Source organism: Myxocyprinus asiaticus, chromosome 28 (assembly GCF_019703515.2).
Source record: "Myxocyprinus asiaticus isolate MX2 ecotype Aquarium Trade chromosome 28, UBuf_Myxa_2, whole genome shotgun sequence".
Lineage (NCBI taxonomy): Eukaryota > Metazoa > Chordata > Actinopteri > Cypriniformes > Catostomidae > Myxocyprinus > Myxocyprinus asiaticus.
In genome coordinates, this window is record NC_059371.1 from 14,016,342 (window position 1) to 14,040,584 (window position 24,243).

At 42.1% G+C, this 24,243-nt stretch overlaps 1 protein-coding gene across 2 annotated transcripts in view; it reads left to right on the forward strand.

The window, feature by feature from the left end:
- The window catches only part of LOC127419101 (protein SOGA1-like), an 86,290-nt gene that overhangs the window by 12,393 nt on the left and 49,654 nt on the right, over positions 1-24,243 (forward strand). For both annotated transcript variants that reach the window (XM_051660220.1, XM_051660221.1), the window contains exon 3: positions 8,491-8,649. In XM_051660220.1, the coding sequence (XP_051516180.1) occupies positions 8,491-8,649 (159 nt within the window). The remainder of the gene's footprint in view (positions 1-8,490; positions 8,650-24,243) is intronic.

The window sequence follows — 24,243 nt, forward strand, 5'->3', positions numbered from 1 at the left end:
GTTTACAGACACCCACACACAGACACACACAGAGCCCTTTCCACCATGCTGCTAATGTCAGACCGGCTTACAGGGGAAACTTGAGAAGCGATATCAATACCGGACAGCTTTTCCACTGACTTTTAGAACCAAACAATGATCTGATAGCATTAATCCATAACCAGCCCACAAATACACATCACAGTCTTTGCTTTCGACGAGGCTGGAGCCATTTTGCAAGATGATTAAAAAAAAAAGTAAAAGATAATATATCTATGTTTTGAATCACAATATACTAAACATAAAGAATAAAGAACACTTAATGGTGCTGTTCATCCCAAGATACATCCGGCTGCACACAAAATTTAATTAAACTCAAGCAACGTCTCTCGCGTCCAGCTCCCACGTTGCAGCGTCCAGTTCACAAGTGATCATCCCTGTGCCCCATGAAGACAATTACCCTCCACTATGAGAGCTTTAGATGGCTAGAAAAGTGAAAACAGTCAGTCAAAACTCACTTTTTAAGTGATTCTTATTGGGAAATCTGTTTACAACAACCCTAAAGCATGGAATGTGTTCCTTTCGAAGTGCCCTGCAAAGGCATGATCAGCACCAGTTAGAACACAGCCGGGTGCGATGAACAGATGTAGGAGGAGGGTCCATTTTAGTTCTAGAAAGCATTTGATTGGACAAGGTTTCTGAACCTCTATGTGACATCATGGGTGTTGCTGCGTCTGTTTAGCCGGAAGAGAGAGACGGCAGAATTGAAATGCTTATAACTTCTGAAAACTAATTTTGTTAATGTTTAGAAGTACACTAGCATAAAGATGACCTTAAAGCCTGTAGATATGGACTAAAACCAGAAAAACTTTAATTTTGATTTCATGGGGCCTTTAATTGTTTTTTTTTTCTTTTACATGAATGAAATTAAAAGGAGAGCAAATGGAGACCTGCATCTCTGATTTTACTCCTGAAAAAGCAGTCTTGCATGTTTCTCTTCTAGCATTTCAGAAGAGATCTCAACAATGTCACAAACTGATTCGATACAATTCAAAACAACATTTTTCATTAAGTTCTTCAAAGTCTAATCTATTTGACCTATGCTATCTACATAATTTTTTTTATTTCTATACTCTTATGGTATATCAGTAATTGTCTCATTATCTGTCTCTATTTTTGTTCACATTTTTTTTATTTTTTTGTAACTTTAAGAGAAACATCTAAGACGAAGCTAATTCTTAAATGTAACACAACTGAAATCTCCTGAGCTATGGAAGTGCAAGCTCTGAGCAATAAAATTCTCTTCTGGGCAGAATGAGAGTAAAAAAGGGTAAGGGAGGATGACAGATGTTGATAAGGAAGGGAAAATACTGTTTGGTCAGTTTGGTTCAGACATCAGCTTAGCATTAGCATCCTGGAGATAAGAAGAGAGAAAGAGAGGTATAGTAATGCACCTCCTCCTAGTGTAGCTGGCTCTTTTCCCTCCACCTCTAACTGCTCTGGGGATTCCAGGAAAACTCACTCCCTTCATTATTGTCCATGCGAGGAGTGCACATGCATAATCACCCATTCACATGTCAAAATAAACTCAAATAGCCAGCAATGGAGCAAGACAAAGCCCCTGTCTCTGAAACACTGAGAGGATAGACAACACATGGCCCCAGAAAATGCAGAACAGATCGACAAATAGTGCTAATACTTAAAGGGATAGTTCACCCAAAATTAAAGATTCTATTATCATTTACTCACCCTCATATTCCAAAGTATGACTTTTTTCTTATGTGGAACACACACAAAAAAGTGGTTTTAATGAATATCTCCATCCATTTTTTCAATATAATGGCAGTTGATAGTGCCTCACTTTAAAGCTTAAAAAGGTAGTCCATGCAATTCATGTGTCATATTCTGAGTCTTCAGATGGGATACAATAGAATTTGGTGAGAAACGACTTGAAATGTAAGTTATTTTTCAGTGAAAATCTTGATGTACTTTACGTGTTCATGAGGGAATGAGAGAAGATTGTTCACAGTGGCATGCATGTTCACGTGAGCAATTGCATTGTTTTTAGTGCTATACAACCAGAGACTTTGCAAACAATACAAGTTCTTGTTTGAATAACAAAATGAAATTACATCTTTAATTTTTTGTTGTTACGAGACCTAGGCTGGAATTAATGGAGGTCATAAAACAAAATTTCCTTTTTATAGATTGTTTTAAACTCGCATTACAGTTAGGCCCTACATTTTTTAAATCTGAAATATGACTTTAAGATTCTTACTTGTGAGTCACAAAGACAGGATTTAGAAGATGAACAGAGTGACATGGGCGGAAGCTGAGATGGACTGACAGATAAAATAAAAGTGTCAGGCTGTTTAAAGAACCTGTAAAAGTGTGCTAATTGGTTTCTTTCAACACAATACTATTTGCTGCCCTTGAGCTGTCTTCATATGTCTGATCTGAGCTGCATGAGTGTAGTAGAGGTTAACTGAAGGGCAGCTTGCTTTTTCCAGGCAGAGCAAAGTTGAGTTTACAGTGTTATTAGATCTGGGCTCCCGTCCTGCAGATGCAACCAGATACAATTGGTAGTGAAGTCATTAAAACCGCCGTTTTCCTAACGTGGAGGAGGAGCAATCCTGAAAAGCAGGATGAGAGAGGAGTCTCACTCACAAACACACACACACAATCAAGCGTAAATACAAACAAATTGCACAGAGCCATTTACATATTTGACCAAGTACTGCCGACAAACAATTATGGTCACTTGCAAACACTCTTTGATGTGTAATTGCACTCCTTTGATTTCAGTGCTTGGTCAAATGTTGCAGATATGGCAGCTTGTTCCACATCAGGCTGTGGGGAGTGGGTGGACAACAAGACACATAAAAATGTAATACCTCTTAGCACACACACAGTTTTGCATACAAACAATGCCACTGTGCATCATCAGCGAGGTGCCCACCATCTTTGGCTTGTAAAAGCGTCAACAGGCTGTGACATTGTCATGCAAAAGCATCTGGATGGTGTCCAGACAGAATTGGGGGAGGAGTGGATTCAAATGATCTTGCAGTAACAGACACATTTGAAGCTCTGATAAAGCTTTTGTAGGAAAAAACAGATGCCCAATTACCATAAAACATTCACCCATGGTTTGGAAATTTTCACTATCACTAATGATGACATTAATTTATACAGCATTGCAGTCTGCCTATAGACAGATTAATTTATAGATCGATTAGTTAACTTATATTATGACACAAATTAAGTACACATTTCTTTTGATGGGACTTCAGTAGGGTTGTAATTATAAAGTGAACTAGCTATACCTGTGGGTGATAAAAGTATTGCGTTAATGGAATATGGGAGACATTCCTCCTGTTCCAACACCAGCCAACTCTCCCCTATCATAGTGAAATCTATCCATGAAGTCAGAGCTCTCAGGTTCGCAGCCCAATAGTAATAAAGAAAATTAGGTAGGGCGAGCCCATCCTGTATTTTGGGTTTACATAGGTGCTGTTTAGAAATCCTATGGACTTTATAGTTCCAGACAAAAGGAACCAGGATAGAGTCCAATTTTTTGAAAAAAGATTTGGGCAGAAATACGGGAATGTTCTGCACCATGTACAAACATTGTGGGAGAAATATTATCTTAATTGCATTTACCCTACCCAGAAGAGGAATATAAAGCATTCTCCAGAAACTGATCATGGATTTAAGTTTAACCAACAGGGGTTGAAAATTAGCCTTAACCAAATTGGAAAACGTTTTTGTCACCTCTATTCCTAGGTATGTGAATTGTTCTGAGGCAATCTTAAAGGGCAAGTGATGAAGCCAAGAAGAACCTCTGATAGTGACTGTCATCAACACACTCTTGTCCCAATTAATTTTATACCCTGCAAACGTACCACAGAAATTAATCAAATTAAGGATATTTGGAATGCTGCTATTCGGCTCAGAAATAAATAAAATGATATCATCTGCATATAACGCTAATTTATTATCAGTATTTCTGGTTTTATAGCCTTTTATACCAGAATGGGCTCTAATGGCTTCAGCTAAATGCTCAATCGCTAAAGCAAACAAAAGTGATGACAGCGAGCAACCCTGACTTGTACCTCTATGTAAATCAAAATGAGAGGATATTGTTTGATTTGTGAGAATTCTTGCGCACGGACTTGAGTACAACAATTTAATCCATGAAATGAAATTTTCTCCAAGATTAAACTTCTTCAATACCACAAATAGGTAAGGCCACTCAATTTGATTGAATGCCTTCTCCGCATCCAATAACAGAATGGCTAAATCTTGCGCCAGGCCTCTGGAAGAGTACATGATGTTGAAAAGATGCCGAAGATTAGAAGAACAGTTACGTTTTGGTATGAAGCCGGTTTGATCTGGGTGCACCAAGTTTCTGATTACAGTATTTAGTCTACGTGCCAAAGTTTTTGCCAGAATTTTTTGATCTGTATTTAGGAGTGAGATCGGCCTATAAGAACCCAGTTCCTCTGGGTTCCTTCCTTTTTTTGGGACTACAATAATAATTGCCTCATCTAGGGAGGGCGGCAGGGACTGATCTATAAATGCCTGTTTGTAAACCCTATATAAATATGGTGAAAGTAGTTCGTTATAGGCTTTATAGAGTTCATTACAAAATCCATCTGGACCAGGAATTTTACAGCCTTTTAGAGATTTTATAGTATCTGATATTTCTTTAATAGTAATTTCTGCACCTAACTCGTCAAATTGTTCTTGATTTAATGAGGGAAGATTTTGATGGTCTAGAAACTGAGCCATAGACAAAGGATCTATACTTCCTTTAGACGAGTATAGTGCCTCATATAATGTCTGGAACCTACTGTTTATATCCCTAGAGGAAGAGAGAATTTCTCCTGTGTCTGATTTAATTTTGTGTATTGTACGTTCAGACGCTGTTTTACGGAGTTGTCGAGCTAAAAGTTTCTGAGGTTTATCACCGAATTCGAAGTATTTTTGCTTTACATACTGAAAGGATTTTGAAATTTTAGAAGAGAGAATTTGATTCAGTTTGTATTTAAGTGCACAATTTTTTTTTTTCAATACATGGCTGTTTAGCATTTTCCATATCTAATTCTCGAATTTGAATTTCCAATACCTCTAATTCAACCCTACATCTTCTTCTTTGAGATGCTTGATAGGAGATAATACAACCCCTAATGTATGCTTTAAATGTGTCCCTTAGCACCCTTATAGACATGTCAGGCTTGTCATTGAAATCGAAAAAGGTTTTTATCTCCTGTTTTAAGTGATTAATAAAGACTTCATTTGTAAGTAAATGAGAATTAAGCCTCCAATTTATTTGTGGTTTCTCCATATTATCTATTTTAATAGAAAAAGTCACTGAACTGTGATCGGAGATGACAATATTATGATATTTAGCCGTTCAGACCTGGGGCATAAGTTTACCATCCAGAATGAAATAATCTATTCGGGTGTAGACATTATGGACTTGAGAATGAAAAGAGTATTCCCTAGCCGTCGGATAAAGAATTCTCCACACATCAAACATATTAGAATTGCTTATATATGCATTCAAAAATTTACTGGAATTGGAACTAACGTATTTTTGTCCAAATACGGGTCTAGGACACAATTAAAATTGCCACCAATTATGAGATTTGTATCTGAAATATCAGAAATTAGGTCAAACAATTTTAAAAAAAACTCAGGTTTGTCACAGTTTGGTCCGTTGCACAGAAAATACCTCTCCAACAACTATCACATATCTCCCTTCTTTATCTGAAATAGTCAGAGTATTTTTAAATGGAACTCCTTTGCGGATAAGGATAGCTGTGCCTCTAGATTTGGCAGAGAAATTTGAATGATATATTTCTCCAATTCATTTGCACCTCTGTCTAACGTGGGCAGTACGTTTCAAATGAGTCTCTTGAAGGAACATAATATCCGAAGACAGCGATTTTAAATGAGATAGTATTTTCCCCCTCTTAACTGGTTCATTCAGACCTTTAACATTCCAAGTTGAAAAATTTTATGAAGCCCCCTTTGCATTTAGATTATTAAACATAAACAGTGATTATAACACATCTCTGCTCCAACCAATTACCTACACACCGGTAGTTGTTACCATGGAAACCTTTAGCACCCACCTTTCCAATAGAACATTAGATAACAGAACAAGTTTAGCTGTTACAGGAACAAATATACAGCACAACTTATCACGAAGTAGAAGGCAAGTAAAGCATAAAATAAAAGACAAAAAGTAGAAAAGAAAAGCCAACCTCCGCATATTACCTTTCAAAGACTTCACAAAGGTCCAGCATTGAGTCCACTAAATAAAAGAAACTTCAACAAAACAACAGGCATTCTTCTCGAATTATTGTTCAACATCTACTTTTCTGCCCCAAACTGTTCGATTGCAAATTTCCATGGTTCGTTCGCATCGGTGAAAAGCTTTTCTCCCTCGCTGTATGTCACCCGCAGCTTCGCAGGATACCGAATGCCAAACTTGTCTCTGAAGATCTGGATGGGGCGACCGTTAAAGGTTAGCTTTCTTTGTGATGACACTTTGCGCATGATGTTTTCCATGATATAGCCATGGTGCACTCGAGCGATGAACTAATGCGGCGGGTCACTGTCCTCAGGCCGGGAGCGAAGAGCTCGGTGCGCTCGGTCCAGAACAGGAAGCTCATCTTGTCCAAGCACCTCCATGAGCAGCTTAGCTACAAATTCTCTAGCACCTTGACCGCTTTCCAATCCTTCTCGGTCTCCAGCGATTCTTCGATTTTGCCTCTTAGAACGGCCTTCCAGATCTATGCATTTCTCCGTTAATTCTGACACTTCCTCAGACAGACTTTTAACTTGAGCTTGTAGTTTCGTAATAGCATCTGACAAGGCCGTAGAGGTCTGTTCAAGATGTTCGAGAGTTGTACGGTGGTCATTTATAGTTAACTGCATTGCATCAAACTTCGCATCAATTTTCCTCTCCAGCGTCGCCATCTCTCCTTTCAAGCTCTCTGTAATATCAGTTTTAATCTTGCCCAAATCCACTTGGAGAGATTCAATTGCAAGCAGCACCGGGTCGTTATTCGCTGTTGAGCTGGCCTCTTCCAGGGAGCCCGCGGTCTCGGCCAAACTTTCTCCCTCAGCAACATCTTTCTTCCCTTGTTACTTCGACAGCATTTAAACAAGCAAATTACAATTGGTGTTGAACATATGCAACACTATAAAGGTTTCGAGATCACTAGCGAACTTTATGTTGTCTTGTTTTAATGAAATTTGAGTGAGAGTCAGCGGAGCTACAAGAAACACGTCTTACTCCATCCTCAACCCAGAAGTCCCCCCTGAAGTTACAATTCTGTATCTTGCTTGCCATCGAATTTCAAATTCAATTAAAATTCAGAAATTTGATTGGAATGTAAAAGTAATCTCAATTCAAATCTGAATGGTCCTGATGGATGTATGTATGGATGGCTGTATGGGTAGATGGATGGATGGATGATGGGCAGATTGGAATGATGGATAGATGGATGGATGATAGATAGATAGATGGATGGATGGATGGATGGATGTATAGATGGATGGGTTGACGGATGGATAGATGGATGGATGGATGATGGGTAGATGGATGGATAGATAAATGGATGATAGATGGATGATAGATGGATGAATAGATGGATGGATGGATGATGGATAGATTGAAGGTTAGATGGATAGATAGATGGATGGAATTGAGTCAAAGCACACAGAGATGTTTACAGTCCCCCACAAAGAGAGGAGTACTTGGAAAGAGTGATGGAACTAGACAGAGAGGATGCCTGAGGGAGAGAGAGGGAAAGAATGAGAGAAGGAGGCTTCTGATATGAATTAGAGCATGGTGGTGGTACAGAGAGTCATTGTGGATACCAGCTGCACTCTGGCTGTGGTTCAGACACAAAAAGAGAGGAGGACCCACTCTCACGTAGCACAACTCACAAACAGGGTCTGTGTTCTCTGTTGACTCTCACAGTCCCCATGTACCTCTTTCAGTGACTGTTGCCCTCTCTCTTCTTCATTCCCCTCACACAACCCTACATCCTTCCGTTAAACATCCCCTAAGGAAACATGTAAATGTTGTCAGCAATAAATGATCAAAAGTGGAACCATTGATAGAACTGTAGAATGTAGTTTTTGTAAGCAGGACTTTTAGGTTTAATATGTTTGTTTGTTGTTTGACAGACATTACTGAAGCAAAGTTAATGTAATGTAAGAAGTATGCCTACATGAGTTGCCGAAATAGTTTTGTCTGTGATCACCATTACATGCCATTGTGTATGTGTGTGTGTGTGTGACAGATTTGTGCATTTCTGTCTTTGTTTGCTCAACACCAGCACGAGCACCAGTCCCGATCCAAATGCTTACTGTGCCACCATTACTGGAGTCTATATTACCGCTCAAACAAAGAAATTGCAATTCTGTTTGGTGTCACTGCACCTTAAAAACACATAGCTGATCACCCTCCCTGGTCACTGTGGTTTTTAGGTGGCGAAGGACGTGTCCATCCGTGTCCACAACGAGCTGGATGCTGTGGAGAAGAAGAGATCTCGTCTGGAGCAGGAGAATGAGGAGCTGAGGGTGAAGCTACAGGATCTGGAGGTGGCCAAACAGGTCCTGCAGGCAGAGATGGAGAAGACCAGAGAGGTGAGAGAAAACACAGATCATTGTAGAAACTGTCGCAACTCCTCTGCCAAGTCATCTAGTTTATTAGCCAAAAGCCAGGTGCACACTGTATGATTTTGTATGGTCCTTTATGATTGTTGCTTGTCAGACTGAATTATATTATCCCAGTGAGGTCTTGGATAAACGCTATGGCACACTGAGTGACTTTATGTCAGACTTTGCGATGCACATTGAAGCCAAAACTTTGGTTCCAAATTTTCCTGATTTTGACACTGCCAGAACATTGTATGAGGCTAAGATTCACCGTAAAGTCAATTAATCAGCTGCTGGTCAACATGTCACACTAATCGATCAAAGACTGACGATTTTGCCCTATGACAGGAGAAATCAGGAGAAATCACTGAAATTTGTCTCAGATGGCAAAACTGTGGCCAAAATCTTACATTATGTAAGCTTATAGCTTTTTTAAATTATTTTTTTTATATAGAATTGAAAGGATGTGCAGTCTCAGTTTTTGTGCGTAGTTTGGCTATTTTACAACATCTTCGAATATGGCTTAGCCAATACAATTTTTGAGCCATTTTATAAGCCATTTTATGTGTACTATTTTGCCATTTTATCTTGAGTAAGAGAAACTAATGAGAGTTCTCCAGGTAATGTTGGGACAATTGGAACAATTAATTAATTCCATATGCTCTGAAATTCTGCATGGCTTCATTAGGAGCTCCTGGGAATAATTCTAAAAGGAATGTGTTTATATTTTACTTGATTGGCTAGGGGCAGAACTCAATGTTGACACTGTAGTTTATCTTGAAGCACAGAGCACCACTATAGTCCAAGCTCTATCTGTGTTCCGGCAGGAGCTGAGAGCCCTGGGATGGTACTGATCTGTTGACTCTCTCCCTGTAAATGTCAGCTTGGCTGGGTGGGTTGGGTGGTGGAAGGGGAGCACATGAATGTATCATTAGATTTTTCTTTAGTGACAGTTTAACAAGGAGGAACATAAAGCAGGCTTCTTGTGTTTGGTTAATTCTGTTTTTTTTTTGGCCTGCATTCTTTCCTTCTCTCTTGCTAATACAAGTTTCTTTGTCTTATGAGTAATAGATTGTTGGCTGAATTGTTTGCAGTGGTTCAATGGTTCTTCTGTAATCTATTAACCATGTCTGTTGCATGACAGAAAGTGATGATGAATGCATTATTGTATAAATTAACTGTCACTATTTAATGGTCAACGGTTTACTCATTGCTTTAAAAATAATTTTACAGGGTGTTTTATGCTGCTGTAATAGTCAGTGCCAGCGTGCTGATTTGCTCTGCTGCACTGCTATGGGTGGGTCACATGTCTGTTCTGCGTTCTTATTGGCTGAATGCCCAGGGCAGGTTGTGTGGCATTCTCTGTTGTTGAGGGCTGAATTCTTGACATAACAGGCACTTATGATACAAAGTAAAAGAGTGAGAGGTTTCATACTAAACTGAAATTACAGAAAAGATTCAATAGAACTTTGCAGACAACAGATCACTCAAAGAAAGAACGAAAGGATGGATCATCGCAGGCATGTAAAAAAGGTGAGAAAGAGAGGGTTGGGTCTGAGTTATTGATTTTGAAGTGCAAAACATTTGTTGCAAAGCAGCAGATGTTGGTTAGATGATCTCACTCAACATGATATCTTCCAATTACACACACAAACTCAGTTCCCTATCTGTCACTCACTCAACGTTGTGTTGATGTAGTGACACTAGGGGTCACTCTTGGGAACCCGAGACACCTCTGGTCTTTGATAAAAGGCCAGTGAAAATTGGCAAGTGGTATTTGCATACCACTCCCCCGGACATACGGGTATAAAAGGAGCTGGTATGCAACCACTCATTCAGATTTTCTCTTTGGAGCCGAATGGTCGATGTTTACTGAGCTGACTGTTCATTCGCCTCTGCTGGATCTGACGGCGCATTTCAGCGGCTTCTCCCTCCTCTGCACTGGTGCACTGCAGAGAACTCCCCTGGGCGCTTCAGCAGAAAAAAGAGAGTATATTTTTATAAAAGAGTATATTTCTCTAAAAGAGCGGCACACATGGAACGTCTTTTTAAAGACGCGTCTTTTTAAAGACATGTCTTTTTAAAGGTGCCTTTCCGTTTGTGTGTTATTCCTGGTTGCAGTCGTTACCTCTCAACTTCTGACGGTCACGATCACTGTCTTTCGTGTCTGGGCATGACCCACGTGGAGACAGCATTCGTGGATGGATCATGTACTCACTGTGAGAACATGACCATGGCAACGTTGCGGTCGTGGATTGCTTTCGTCCTTCTACCTACGGGTATGAGGCAAGCGTGGCTAGCACTAGGGGCGATTTGGGGACCCCAATGGGACCATCTCCACCGGGTATCCCCCCATGGACCTCCCATTCCCCAGCACGCTTGTCTGTCCCGATCGGGCTTCCGGATGAGTATGCCGGCTCGTCTCATGGCGAGTTCGACCTCTTGTTTGGAGCCCGTGAAGCTGATGAGCTCTCGAGCGCAGCATCGGAGAGCGGGCTCATCCAGTCGGACGCAGAAGCCTCAGCTGGGCTCCCCCCCTCAGGTACGGTTGCCCAGTCACAGGCTGATGCGGAAATGATGGACATGCTTTCCCTCCGCTCTCCCCTGAACCCTCGCAGCTCGATGATTGGTTCCTGGGCTCGCGGCGCCGCTCAAAGCAGCCACGCCCCGCTCCAGTCCCTTTCTTCCTGGAAGTGCATGAGGAGCTGACAAGATTGTGGGAGGCACCTTTTACTGCCCATTCCTGATCTTTCAGCTCCCCCGCCCTCACTACCCTCGATGGTGGGGCGTCCAGGGCTATTCGGCAATTCCCCTGGTGGATAAGGTGCTCACGGTGCACCTATGCCGCAGAGCGCCGCCACCTGGCGCAGACGCCCAAAGCTCCCGTCCAAGGCCTGTAGGTTTACATCATCCCTGACGGCCAAATCCTACAGTGCCGCTGGACAAGCCGCCTCTGCCCTGCATGCCATGGCTCTCCTGCAAGTCCACCAAGCCAAGGCGCTAAAGGAACTGCATGAGGGTAGTTCCACCCCAGATTTGATGCAGGAGCTGTGCTCGGCAACCGACCTCGCTCTCCGGGCGACGAAGGTCATGGTGCAGTTTCTCGGGCGGGCGATGTCCACCTTAGTGGTCCAGGAGTGCCAACTTTGGCTCAACCTGGTCGAGATGGGAGAGGCCGACAAGGCACGGTTCCTTGCTGCCCCCATTTTCCAGGTTGGCCTATTCGGCGACACCGTCAAGGACTTTGCCCAGCAGTTCTCGACGGTGAAGCAGCAGACGGAGGCTATCTGGCACATCCTGCCCTGGCGCGGCTCAAGATCCCGCACCCCGCCTGCTCGTCCCAAGGGCGTCCCCCTGCGGTGACTGCACCGGCTCTGCCGCAGCCCGCCCCTTCGGCCTGGCCCCGGCGTGGAGCCCACCGTAGGAAGCAGACGCCACCTGTCTCACGGCTGGCTGCCAAGAACCCATGGAAGGCTTCGAAGCACCCCTGAGACGGGCGACCCAGGGACGACGAAACCCACCTTGGAGCTGGTAAGTAGACCACTCCATCCCCTGGTGGAGGGCCGGGAGGAGAATCTTTTGTTGCCTTTTCATATAATTTAGCCGCATGCCCTAGTGGCTGTGGTACCCAACAGTTCAGAAAAAGAGCGGTTTCCTCATTCCCTGGGTCATGTACCCGGTGTGCACGGCCGTCATCACGACCACCGTCCACCTTTTCATCCTTGCAGATTTGATGCTCCAGCGGCGGTCTCCCCGCCCCTGCGTGCCCTGCTGTGGCACAAATCCGCCCCCGATGTGACAGTCTCCACGGGTCACGAGGACAGGCCTCTTCCTCCCCAGTCCCAGGCTGTTCTGGGGGTGGTCACAAGGAGCCAGGTAAGTGCTTCGATGTCCCTGAACTCAGCATGGCCACAACATGGTGTGGCAACTCGGGCTCTGCCCTGCTGCGTGGCCCCACCTGCCGGTACGTCCGACGAGATGCGATTCAGTTCGCCAGGCATCCGCCCAGGTTCAGTGGCATCCACTTCACCTCGGTGAAGGGCGAGAACGCTGGTACCTTGCGCGTGGAGATTGCTACCCTCCTACGGAACGATGCGATAGAGACTGTCCCTCCGACCGAGATGAAGAAGGGATTTTACAGCCCCTACTTCATTGTACCGTAAAAAATGTTGTGGGTTGCGGCCAATCTTGGACCTGTGAATACTGAACCGGGCTTTACACAGACTCCCGTTCAAGATGCTGATGCAAAAACGCATTCTGCCGAGCGCCGGCATAAAGATTGGTTCGCGGCGGTAGACCTGAAGGACTTGTACTTCCACGTCTTGATTCTACCTTGACACAGACCCTTCCTGCGGTTTGCATTCGAAGTTCGGGCGTATCAGTACAAGGTCCTCCCTTTCGGTCTGTCCTTGTCCCCTCGTGTCTTCACGAAGGTCGCAGAGGCAGCTCTTGCCCCGTTAAGGGAAGTGGGCATTCGCATTCTCAACTATCTCGACGATTGGCTAATTCTAGCTCACTCTCGGGATATGTTGTGTGCACACAGGGACCTGGTGCTCTCGCACCTCAGCCAACTAGGGCTTCAGGTCAACTGGGAAAAGAGCAAGCTCCTCCCGGTTCAGAGCATCTCTTTTCTCGGTTTGGAGTTGGACTTAGTCTCATTGACGACGCGCCTCACGAACGAGTGCGCACAGTCGGTGCTGACCTCTTTGAAGGCGTTCAAACAGAAAACAGCGGTTCCACTGAAACTCTTTCAGAGGCTCCTGGGGCATATGGCATCCTCAGCGGTGGTCACTCCTCTCGGGTTGATGCATATCAGACCGCTTCAGCACTGGCTTCAGACTCAAGTCCCGAGATGGGCATGGTGCCGCGGGACACATTGCGTGGCCATCACGCTGATCTGTCACCGCCTCTTCAGCCCTTGGACCGACCTCATGTTTCTACGGGCAGGTGTTCCCCTAGAGCAGGTCTCCAGGTGCGTCGTGGTTATGACAGACGCCTCCAAAACGGGCTGGGGCGCTGTTTGCAAGAGGCACACAGCCGCTGGCTTATGGACGGGCCCGCGGCTGCGTTGGCACATCAACTGCCTCGAGTTGCTGGCAAATCTGCTCGCCCTGCGGAGGTTCTGGCCGTTGATTCAGGGCAAGCACGTGTTAGTTCGGACAGAGAACACGGCAACGGTAGCATATGTCAACCGTCAAGGCGTGCTGCGCTCCTGTTGTATGTCACAACTCACCCGCTGTCTCCTCCTCTGGAGTCAGCAGCACCTCAAGTCGCTGCGAGCCACTCACATCCCGGACGATCTCAACACTGCAGCGGACGCGCTGTCACAGCAGGTTACCCTCAGGGGAGAGTGGAGACTCCACCCTCAGGTGGTCCAGCTGATCTGGAGTCGATTCGAACAGGCACAGGTAGACCTGTTCACCTCCCAAGAATCCTCCCACTGCCCGCTCTGTAACGCCCTGACCGAGGCACCTCTCGGTATAGACGCGCTGGCACTTCGCAAATATGCGTTTCCCCCAGTGAGCCTACTTGCACAGACCCTGTGCAAGGTCAGGGAGGACGAGGAGCACGTTGTCCTGGTAGCACCCTACTGGCCCACCCAGACGAGGTTCTCGGACCTCACGCTCCTCGTGACAGCCCCCCCCCCCAGCAAATTCTCCTGAGGAAGGACCTTCTTTCTCAGGAACGGGGCACCATCTGGCACCCGTGACCAGACCTCTGGAATCTCCATATCTGCCCCCTGGACAGACGCGGAAGACTTAAGCGGTCTACCACCCGCAGTGGTAGACATGATCACTCAGGCAAGGGCCCCCTCTACGAGGCGCCTGTATGCCTTTAAGTGGCTTCTGTTCGCTAAGTGGTGTTCTTCCCAACGCGAAGACCCCCAGAGATGCGCAGTCGGATCGGTGCTTTCCTTCCTGCAGGAGAGGTTGGAAGGGAGGCTTTCCCCTTCCACCTTGAAGGTGTATGTAGCCGCTATAGCAGCACACCACGACACAGTGGACGGTAAGTCCTTAGGGAAGCACGACCTGATCATCAGGTTCCTGAGAGGCGCCAGGATGTTGAATCCCTTCAGACCGCGCCTCGTTCCCTCATGGGACCTCTCTGTAGTTCTTCAGGGTCTACAGAGAGCCCCCTTTGAGCCCTTGGGAGGGACACCCCCCCGACAAGACCTGATGGCCCCAGTCGGTTAAACCCCTTTTTTGGGGAGAAGAAAAAAAGGGGATAAGAGGAAACGACGGGACTAGCCCGTCTCTATCTTTTGGGTAGTCAACTTGTCCCCAAAGTGCCGTTCGACACTCATAACAGTGTTGGGGGAGGTTTAAATTTAAATTTCTCTAAATGACAGAAAGAAGAGCTAGATGGATGGGGAATAGCTCCTTGTTTGTATTATTCAAACAGAGCATGTATAAAAATGTATTGGGATCATGTGTATGCAGCTTGTTTGTTGACACAACAATCTTTACTCTTTGAGGCTTTAAATTCTAGACTGTATTAGAGGAAGCAGTCCTATAAGACTGACTGGATCTGTAGTTATATTTTTCAGGAAGCTTTGTTTTGCTCTGAGGGGAGAAACCCTGAGAAAGGAAGGAAGTGCGAGGTCACTGGGTCTGTGTTCACTAACTTACTCTCATCGTCAGCCACTTTGATCGAAACAAAGCGACAAACACATCAGCTTAGAGATAGCACAGCCAGCAAAGTCATGCACCAGGGCTATTTAAACTTTAAAACACCCGCTTACTATAAGTTCAAGGAATGGAGCATTTGAGGAGAATATTCGTAGCATTCCGAGAACTCCCTGAAAGTTTGAGGAATGATATAGGATTCATATGGTGGTCATGTAGGTCTGTATTTTAAGACCTAGAGCAATGAAATGCTGATTGGTAGTCAGGGCTGATTCACGGAACAGTCATAGGTCAGTAAAAACAGCCCTGTGAGCTTTTATAAGAAACTGTTTCCAGGTAGTTGAGCCATGTCATTGTTTTACAAAAGGTTTTATATTCCTCTGTGGCAGGCCAGGCGGGGCGGGGTGGGGTGGAGTGAGGACGGAGAGGAGCGAGGCCGAGGTGTGCACCTGGGGCGAATGATCTCGCCCAGCTGTGAGTGATGATGCCGTGAGTAGGCGGGGGATAAAGCCTGTAGCAGAGTTGCAGTCGAGAGAGAAAGAGACGCAGAGAGAGAGACACCTTGAAGCTGTGTGTATGTGTCGTTATGTTTCAGTTTTATGTTGTGTCTGATTAAAGTTAGTTGAATGTGCATCCGGCTCCAGCTCTGCTCCCAGCTTTATCCCCCACCTACTCACGCCGTCATCACTCACAGCTGGGTGAGATCATTCGCCCCAGGTGCTCACCTCGGCCTCGCTCCTCTCCGTCCTCACTCCGCCCCGCCTGGCCTGCCACATCCTCTTATATTTCACTTACAAAAAATTACTGTGATGGAATCATGTTATAGTAATGGAATCAGTTGATAATACAATGGTATTGAATGATTACTTCTATATTCATGTATGATTACTATGGTATTCACAGATAACAATGGTATAGGGCTGTTCAATACAGAGAAAAAAAAAAAAAAAAAAATACCTAGATATAGCCATATGAACCATATGAAGTTTATAATGTATGGTAAGGTGTTTGTTTAAATTCCCTACCCCAATCATTAATTATCCCTACAATCAGAGGAAAATGAAAGCTCTAAACTTAACCCTAAAATCTGATCGGTTGATTGGAATGTTGCTCCAAGACCAACAAGAATGTTGATGCCGGAACACGTCCTACTTGGCGAAATCACAGAAAGCATCCCATTACACACACGTTTTATTTCAGTGCTTGTAACACCTCTAGACATCCATTGTTCCCAGCAGACTGTCAAATCATGTAAGCACAAACATCCCCAATCCTTTTAAAAATCCCCTGTTCTCCGACCAACATGTCACACTGGGTCTGGTGATCTGACATTCAAAAATAGCTCAAAAACAGACTGAATAAAAGAGGAAGAGTTGATGAATGGCAAAAAGCACCAGTCGCGTGTTAGACCAGTCAATGAGTCGAGTCCACTGTGTGCATGTTAGAGAAGCACAAGTAGATATCAGGCACACACATATGTGTTAGTGCATTTGGTTTGCACAAAGACTATACAAGTGTGCAGTATAAGATAGAAAACTGTGTTAAAACTGTTGGTTTAGAGATATCAAGGCTGTAGTTTAACCTATTAGCCTATGTGATGCAGTCCAGCCTGTGTGCAGGAGTGTTGAGTTTTGCATGCTTGAGTCTTATGTGTCTTGTTAAGTTTGTTACCCTATTTTTCATTTTTCATGCAGACCTTTTCTGGAGCATGAAATCAACTCTCACTCCCTAAGAGAACAACATGTATCTGGATGTGTGACACATTAAACCAGTGTTTGGCTGGACCTAATGTAATGAAGGACTGGTGTAGGTAATAGATTATTTGTGGTGTTGGCAAGTGGAAGCATCACTGTTGCAATAGCTCATACTTGGGGGATGGATTGGGATAAGGTTAGAACCAGGGTCAAAAGTTAGCTTTGGCCAATGACAATTTAACTGAGAAAATGTGGCCCTATGACAACGGAATTATCTAACTATTTTTTCCTTGTATGTCTGTCTCCTTCTTGTTCACAAAAACATAACAAGACCTGTGATTTTGTTGCTTTTATTTTTGTTTTGGTGGCTTAAAGTGTCATGAAACCCCCTTAGTTCAGAACCAATCATTCACACCTCAGACTGAAAAAAGACTCATCAAATAGGCAGGAAAATGTAAAAATGTGGGAGGGGAAATGGGTGGGAAGTGGGAGGACGGGAATTAGAATGAAGTCCGCTGTAATGTGAGCTCATGCATGAGGCAGCACTGTGATTGGATGGAAGCGTTCCTTCTCATGAATAATATGGATAAACGCTCAGAATCTACTGAAGTACATGTTTACTGTCCTAACAGTCATAACTGGATCTGTTAACCTTTTAACTGGATCTGTTAAAGGTTTTGTGATATTGCTTCAACTATTGTTTTTAAACCGGAAGAACGAAATGGCTCAATAATCCGAAAAAATAACCAGTTTCCGCTGAACAATAAACATAATGAGTGATATCATTGTTTTCAATTATGCGCAACCTTTACATGTCTGTTAACATCTCCAAAAATGTGCTTTGGGCTCCATGCCCCTTTAATAAGAGGAAATACTTGGTCATAGATCAGGGGTCGGCAACATTTTTGACATGGAGTGCCATTTTTATTTTTATTTTCAATGGCTGTGTCCTACCCCAAAACCCCCACCCCCCACCCTCTCGCCGAAAAACAAAACAAAAATAAACAACATGTAACTTTCAAAAGTTTTAGTCCACTTGTGAAAATTTTTCTGTTTTGCATTTTTCTATTTTTTCTAATTTAATAGTTTATTTTCCATTACAAATTATATTATCAGCATAACAGTTTAAATGAAAAGTTTGTGCAAAACCCAATGATTGTGATATAATCATGAATTAGCAGTGCTGGGCGGGTTACTTGTGAATTGTAATCCGGTACTGATTACAAATTACATGACAAAAATGCAATCAGTAATCATTTTAACATAAAAGTACAAAGAGGGAGAAAATGTATTCCATTCTTTATTAACAACAAAAAGAGTCTCACAAAAAGAGCACATTATGACATTTTTAAAAAGTGCATTAAACATTGCATGAATGAAATAAACATTAAATCTCACAGCAATGACAGTGAATGGCCAAAGTTTATAATTCAAAACACTGAGACATCAAGTTCATTTTTTAAGTGCATAAAACAATAGTATAAATAAAACTACTCCTTTCTCGCTGTTGCTTGCGTGCCAATGATTACCCCTCGTGCCGTAGGTTGCCGATCCCTGTCCTAGATAATTTTCTAATGGTAAATTTTCCACTGAGGTAAAAGTTAAGTTGCCACAAATGTTTTCTGTATTAAACCGTTTGTATATCTTTGATTTGAATTGCAAACAGCACTTACATCAGCAAGGGTCAGATCATCAGACTTACAATTTAACGTAAACCATGTACCATTCTGGTTCCTAATTAACTTAGTGGCCAGCTGGCTAGTAACTTTTATATACTTGCAACTTACTATTTACAAACACATTTTATTTGCATTTAGCAAGTGTTATTTTGGACCTAAACGATGCTGATTCAAGAGTATGACATACTGTATAATCATGGTCACTGTGTGATATTTAGGTGTGCACCTTTAAATCAAAGGTGGCTATTTGTCTAAAACCAAGGCTTTGATGTCTTAACCAGAACTGCTCTGTTTGGGCCACCTAATAGCTCGTGTCTGTTTGTACAGATTAGAGAGAGAGTGTGTGTAATCTCCAACAGCTTCCACTTGACAATAACATGACTGAACAAATGGCACAGGCAAAACAAACAATAAGAGGATGTTTGGGAGGGAGTGAATATGCCGCAAGCAGTTTTTCTTTTTTATGGAGCTCAATGCTCTGCAGAACTGACAGACAAAGAAAAAGCAGAAAGAGAAATGTGTGTATGACTGATGACCCTGTATTCTGAAACACACACACACACACACACACACACACACACACACACACACACACACACACACACACACACACACAGGGCAGAGGTTAGTAGATCTGATAGTGACAACGCACTTGTCCTTGCAGGTCATTTATAAAACCCATGCACACAGGTACACAACACACACATACACACATCTCATGTTTGGCAACAGCCTGTTCTATTTCTGGTTTTGATGGTGATCTAATTGTGTTGTCTCCTGGATACGTCTCCACACAAACTCCATTACGTGAACATCATGTCACGTATTGAGATTGTGACCATGGAAACCAGCAGAGCTCAACTCTTTGACAAAGTTTTGGTACGTCTGACAAAAATAGATCTGTCGAGGTTGACTTGAATCAATTTAACTTGTTAAATGAGCAAGTAATCTTGACTTTCTCAGTTCAATCAGCTTCATTCTAATTCAATTCAAACTGTGTAGTTCAGTTACTTATGTATATTATCATTTTACTTTGTTGATTACCATAAAAGTTGGTAGGGCTATCCCATTGTCAGAGGTAAAATAAACTGCCATTTGATGGTAAATTAAGCAACCAAGCGTAAATTCCACCAATGATGGTGACAACCATCAAATGCATTTTTGAGTAAAAAGATGAGCTTTGAATTATTGCTACATGACAAATAACTGAACGTAACAACAAACACAACAACCAACAGCATAAATAAAAGGAGCAAACAGCAAAAAAATTAAAAGACAGTAACACTGCAATTTGCCTAATTTATTCATGTCGCAGTGCATGCTGGGAATCTGTATACATGAGTGTGAGGTGCGTAGATCTCTTGACTTATATTTTTCATTTCATTTAAATAGTTTTTCTAAGTTCAATAACTTATCACAATTTCAGTCAACAAACTTGGATAATTGAGTTATCTCAACAAGAGAGAAGTTATTCTAACTGTACATTTTAAGTTATGATAACAAAAAGGCAAAATCAGTTAGTTGTTACACAGTAGTGATCTTTTTTTTTTTTTCTGGCAGTATTTTACAACCTTAAACAGTAGCTATAGGATTTATAATCAAGTCAGCAGAATATAATTTAACATTTAATATAACATGTGACTTTGTATCAGTATAAAGTCTGGCATCAACTCACAGTCTTTATCGAAAAGTAAAAAGTCAGCATTTTTTGAGAAGGCAGCTGACCTTGAGGCAAGTGCTCCTATCTTTTCAATTCTATTATCATGATTTCTACAAGCTATAAAATCAGTGCTCGAACTGAGGGGGGGCTGGGGGGATATAACCCCCATAAGAAATAAAAAATAGACTTTGGGGGGTCCCCAAATATTTTTATTTTAGTAAAGATAATAATGACAAGTAAAAATGTAAATGCCCCTATGTCACAAGATCGCTAAGCGCCCCCCCAAACAACAAATATGAGGGGTGGGGACCCCCCATAAAACAGTACAAAACATAGATTGCAACCTATGTAGTCCGCTTCCTGAAGGAATAACTCTTACGAGCCGGTTCTTTTGAATCTACAGCACGAAACATGAAGCGCGTCCAGTGTAGTCCGATTCCTGACCAAATGACTTATGAGCCGGTTCTTTTGAGTCAGCAGCACGAAATATACAGTGCGTCCAGTGCTGTCCGATTCCTGAACAAATGACTCTTATGTGTCGGTTCTTTTGTATCTACAATGCAAAACATACAGCGTTTACTAACAAATGTCTTGTATCAGCTGGTTCTTTCTAGTGAATCAAAAACTTGCTGAACCACAAGGCATTCATTTTGTTTTCTGTGTTATATTTACTTAATTGGGGTTGGGAATCGAGAACCATTCTTAAAAAATATGTAATCGTATGTAGAGCCCGACCGATATGGGATTTTTGAGACCGATACCGATTTTAGAGAGGGAAAATTCACAGATTACCGATTTGGTTGCTGATATATATAATTTTTGAGCTGGAATGAAAACAGACCTTTTCTATGTGGATTTTTCACCGATATGACTATGCAAAGGTACTCAGAAGGCTGATTTCTTAAACAAATATTTTTTTATCAAAGAATATTTGACATTATTATTATACATTGTCAACAAATTCTAGAAATGAACACTGAGAAAATAAAGAATAAATAAAAATACAATAAATAGCTAAATAAACATCAGTACTGTTTATTTAGTATCAGTCAAATGCTGACCATTAAAAAAAAGAATAAATAAAAATAAAATAAATAGCTAAATAAACATCAGTACTGTTTAGTATCGGTCAAATGCTGACCATTAAAAAAAAGAATAAATACAAATAAAATAAATAGCTAAATAAACATCAGTGTTACTGTTTAGTATCAGTCAAATGCTGACTATATTAATACTGCTGAGTCAAGATAAACAGATAACAGTGGTGTTACACCATATTCTGCTATACAAGTTCAGGGGAAACTTTCAATGGTGGAAAACCAGACTTTTAAATATTACATTTTGTATATGCAATGACTGGAATTGTTTGGCTGAAGGGGGTACCAAACTGTGAATCCTGAACAAAACAGTTTGGTGAATACATGGTTACTCATTAGCTTCCACTCCGCTGATAACAATAGCCTTGTTTCCATCCAGTTTTCACGCTATTTTGTTATCGACAGACATGAGTGACATGGTTGTCAGGGACAAGGTTAATGTTATATTAGTTACGGTATATTGAAAAGGGAAAATGATGGAGTCATTGTTTATTACGTTTCCAGTATGTATTTCACAAACTAGTTAACTTACCGAGACACCGCTTAACTCCGCCCTGTCTGCAGAGCCACCCTCAGCTCAGCTCTGTAAACAATGGAGTCGGAGCACGCTCTGCTGGACAAACTATGCTATGACACAAATTGTAACGCATTGTTTTCTGCATCATATGTTCTGAAAAAAGTTTTCATATTAGCACATATCGGTCAAATATATGCCGATACCGATATATCGGTGAAAGGCTAATATCGGCCGATAATATCGGCCGGCCGATATATCGGTCGGGCACTAAACGTATGATCTTCGTGACTTTCAGTTCCATTAATGGTTCCATAACGTGCAATTTCCCGCAGATGTGGATAAAACACTGTACTAACTGCAGTGTTTCCAGCAGCGCATTTCAGCCGCAGTGCTGCCCTCTACTGAATCTACAGCACAAAACACACAGCGCTACCAGTGTATTTTGATTCCCAAATGATTGACTCTTATGAGACGGCTCTTTGAATCTACAGCGTGAGGCATACGGCTCTTCCGGTATAGTCCCGAAAGAATGATTCAAAGGAACTGAAGCCTGAAGTACAACATTAGGCTACATAACAGAGTCTATCTTTCTCTTGTACTGTTAATGTTGTGTAATGTTTCTTCAGACCTGTGAGACTTTAATCAAGCTGATTCAAGCCATCACATTTCTTGTTTGTTTAGATTTTTTTTTATATTTAAAATATAATTAGGATCAATTATTGGATTGTATGTGTGTCTCAAAGTTTGCAAACACTCCTTTTACAAGAATCGTATTGAAGTTATTCCTGATTTGTTATATCTGCTTTGTTGAAATCTGAAACGAACACATCATTTTGCAATAGACTGCAGAGGGCAGTAAATACAATAAGAATTATATTTCTCTCCTCAAAAGTACTAAAAGAATGACTGGAATCGTGACTGGAACCGTCAAGGAACCGGAATTGTTAAGAGGAATCTGAATTGTAACCGGAATCATTACATTTCTTACGATTTCCATTCCTTAAGGCTCGTCGTGAAACTTAAATCAGAGTTATTACTGGATGGTTGCTGATATGACAATGTGTAGTTACATATAGGCTACACATTATGAGTTTTGCCTGTGTAAACACCTTTTCCAAGAATTGACATATCGGGGCACTCAAAAGTGCAAAAAAGAGCAATGGTTAGAAAGCATCAGAATGTTTATGCTTACAACTTACGAATGGCTTACTTTCCATTGTCTTTCTACATTATCACACTGTTGCATGACATGTGCTACAAAGTCGGGTTTTGTTCTTACAAAAGACATGCTCTCAGAAGAGTCCTTACTCCGGTTAACCAGATTTACAAGCATGTTCTGGTCTCTGCACTGCACAACACGGCTAGCGCCTTTTACCCTCTAATCGAATTCACAAGTCTCTTAGGTGAAGCTAATTGGTTGGCTTGGATCAGAAGCTTTTTCCTTAATCAGATCAGTGAACTGTTGCTTTGATTTTGTGTATTAGACAGCTCTTATTTAAGACATGTCTCCTCACACCCAGGCTCTTGGGAACTCCATGTCTCCTCAACTTTATCTGTGTCAAAACAGCAAACAGTTATACACACACACAGAGCACTAGAAAAGTGTGTGCATGCTCTCTGGTACATTGATTTATATAGAGCATGGATAACACTCTTCGCTTCATTGCCTCTGCATAAGAGCAACTATCAATATTAATTTTCTGCTCTACACCTCAATGACTTGTTAAAGGCTTATTCATTATGGGTTGTTGGAATCTGTAGACTCTTATTATTTTAGCAGGGTTAAAAAATGGGAATCACTAGACTGAAAGATAGATTAATAAGTCATCTTCAAAATTTGAAGGGCTCATTACAAACGGAGCTCCTAAATTGCTTTTGGGGAAGTGCCCTGTGTGGGAAATGTTATTACAGTCAAGATCTGCAGTTTTAAAGATAATTGGGGTGAGAACTAAGTTGAAAGTGAGATTGATCACTTAATCACATGAGAATCACATCTTCAGTGACTCTCTTCTGCAAAATGATACTGCAGCCCAGTGACCTGCCCACCCGAGAGAGAATAAGAGATCAATGTAATCTGTCTAGAATAGCCTGAGCTGATATGGCCAGCAGAGACTTGCTGCACAGTATATACAGTACAGTATACTGGCTACTATTTTCATATACAGTACTCAAAAATAGTGTCTGAAACGGTATTCAGTATGCAATGATATACTTGTATACTGCACATTTTGGCAAATCTTGTAGGTTGTGCATATCGAAAACGTACTATGCACAGTACGCATGCAGGATACATAAGAAATAGGGTAACT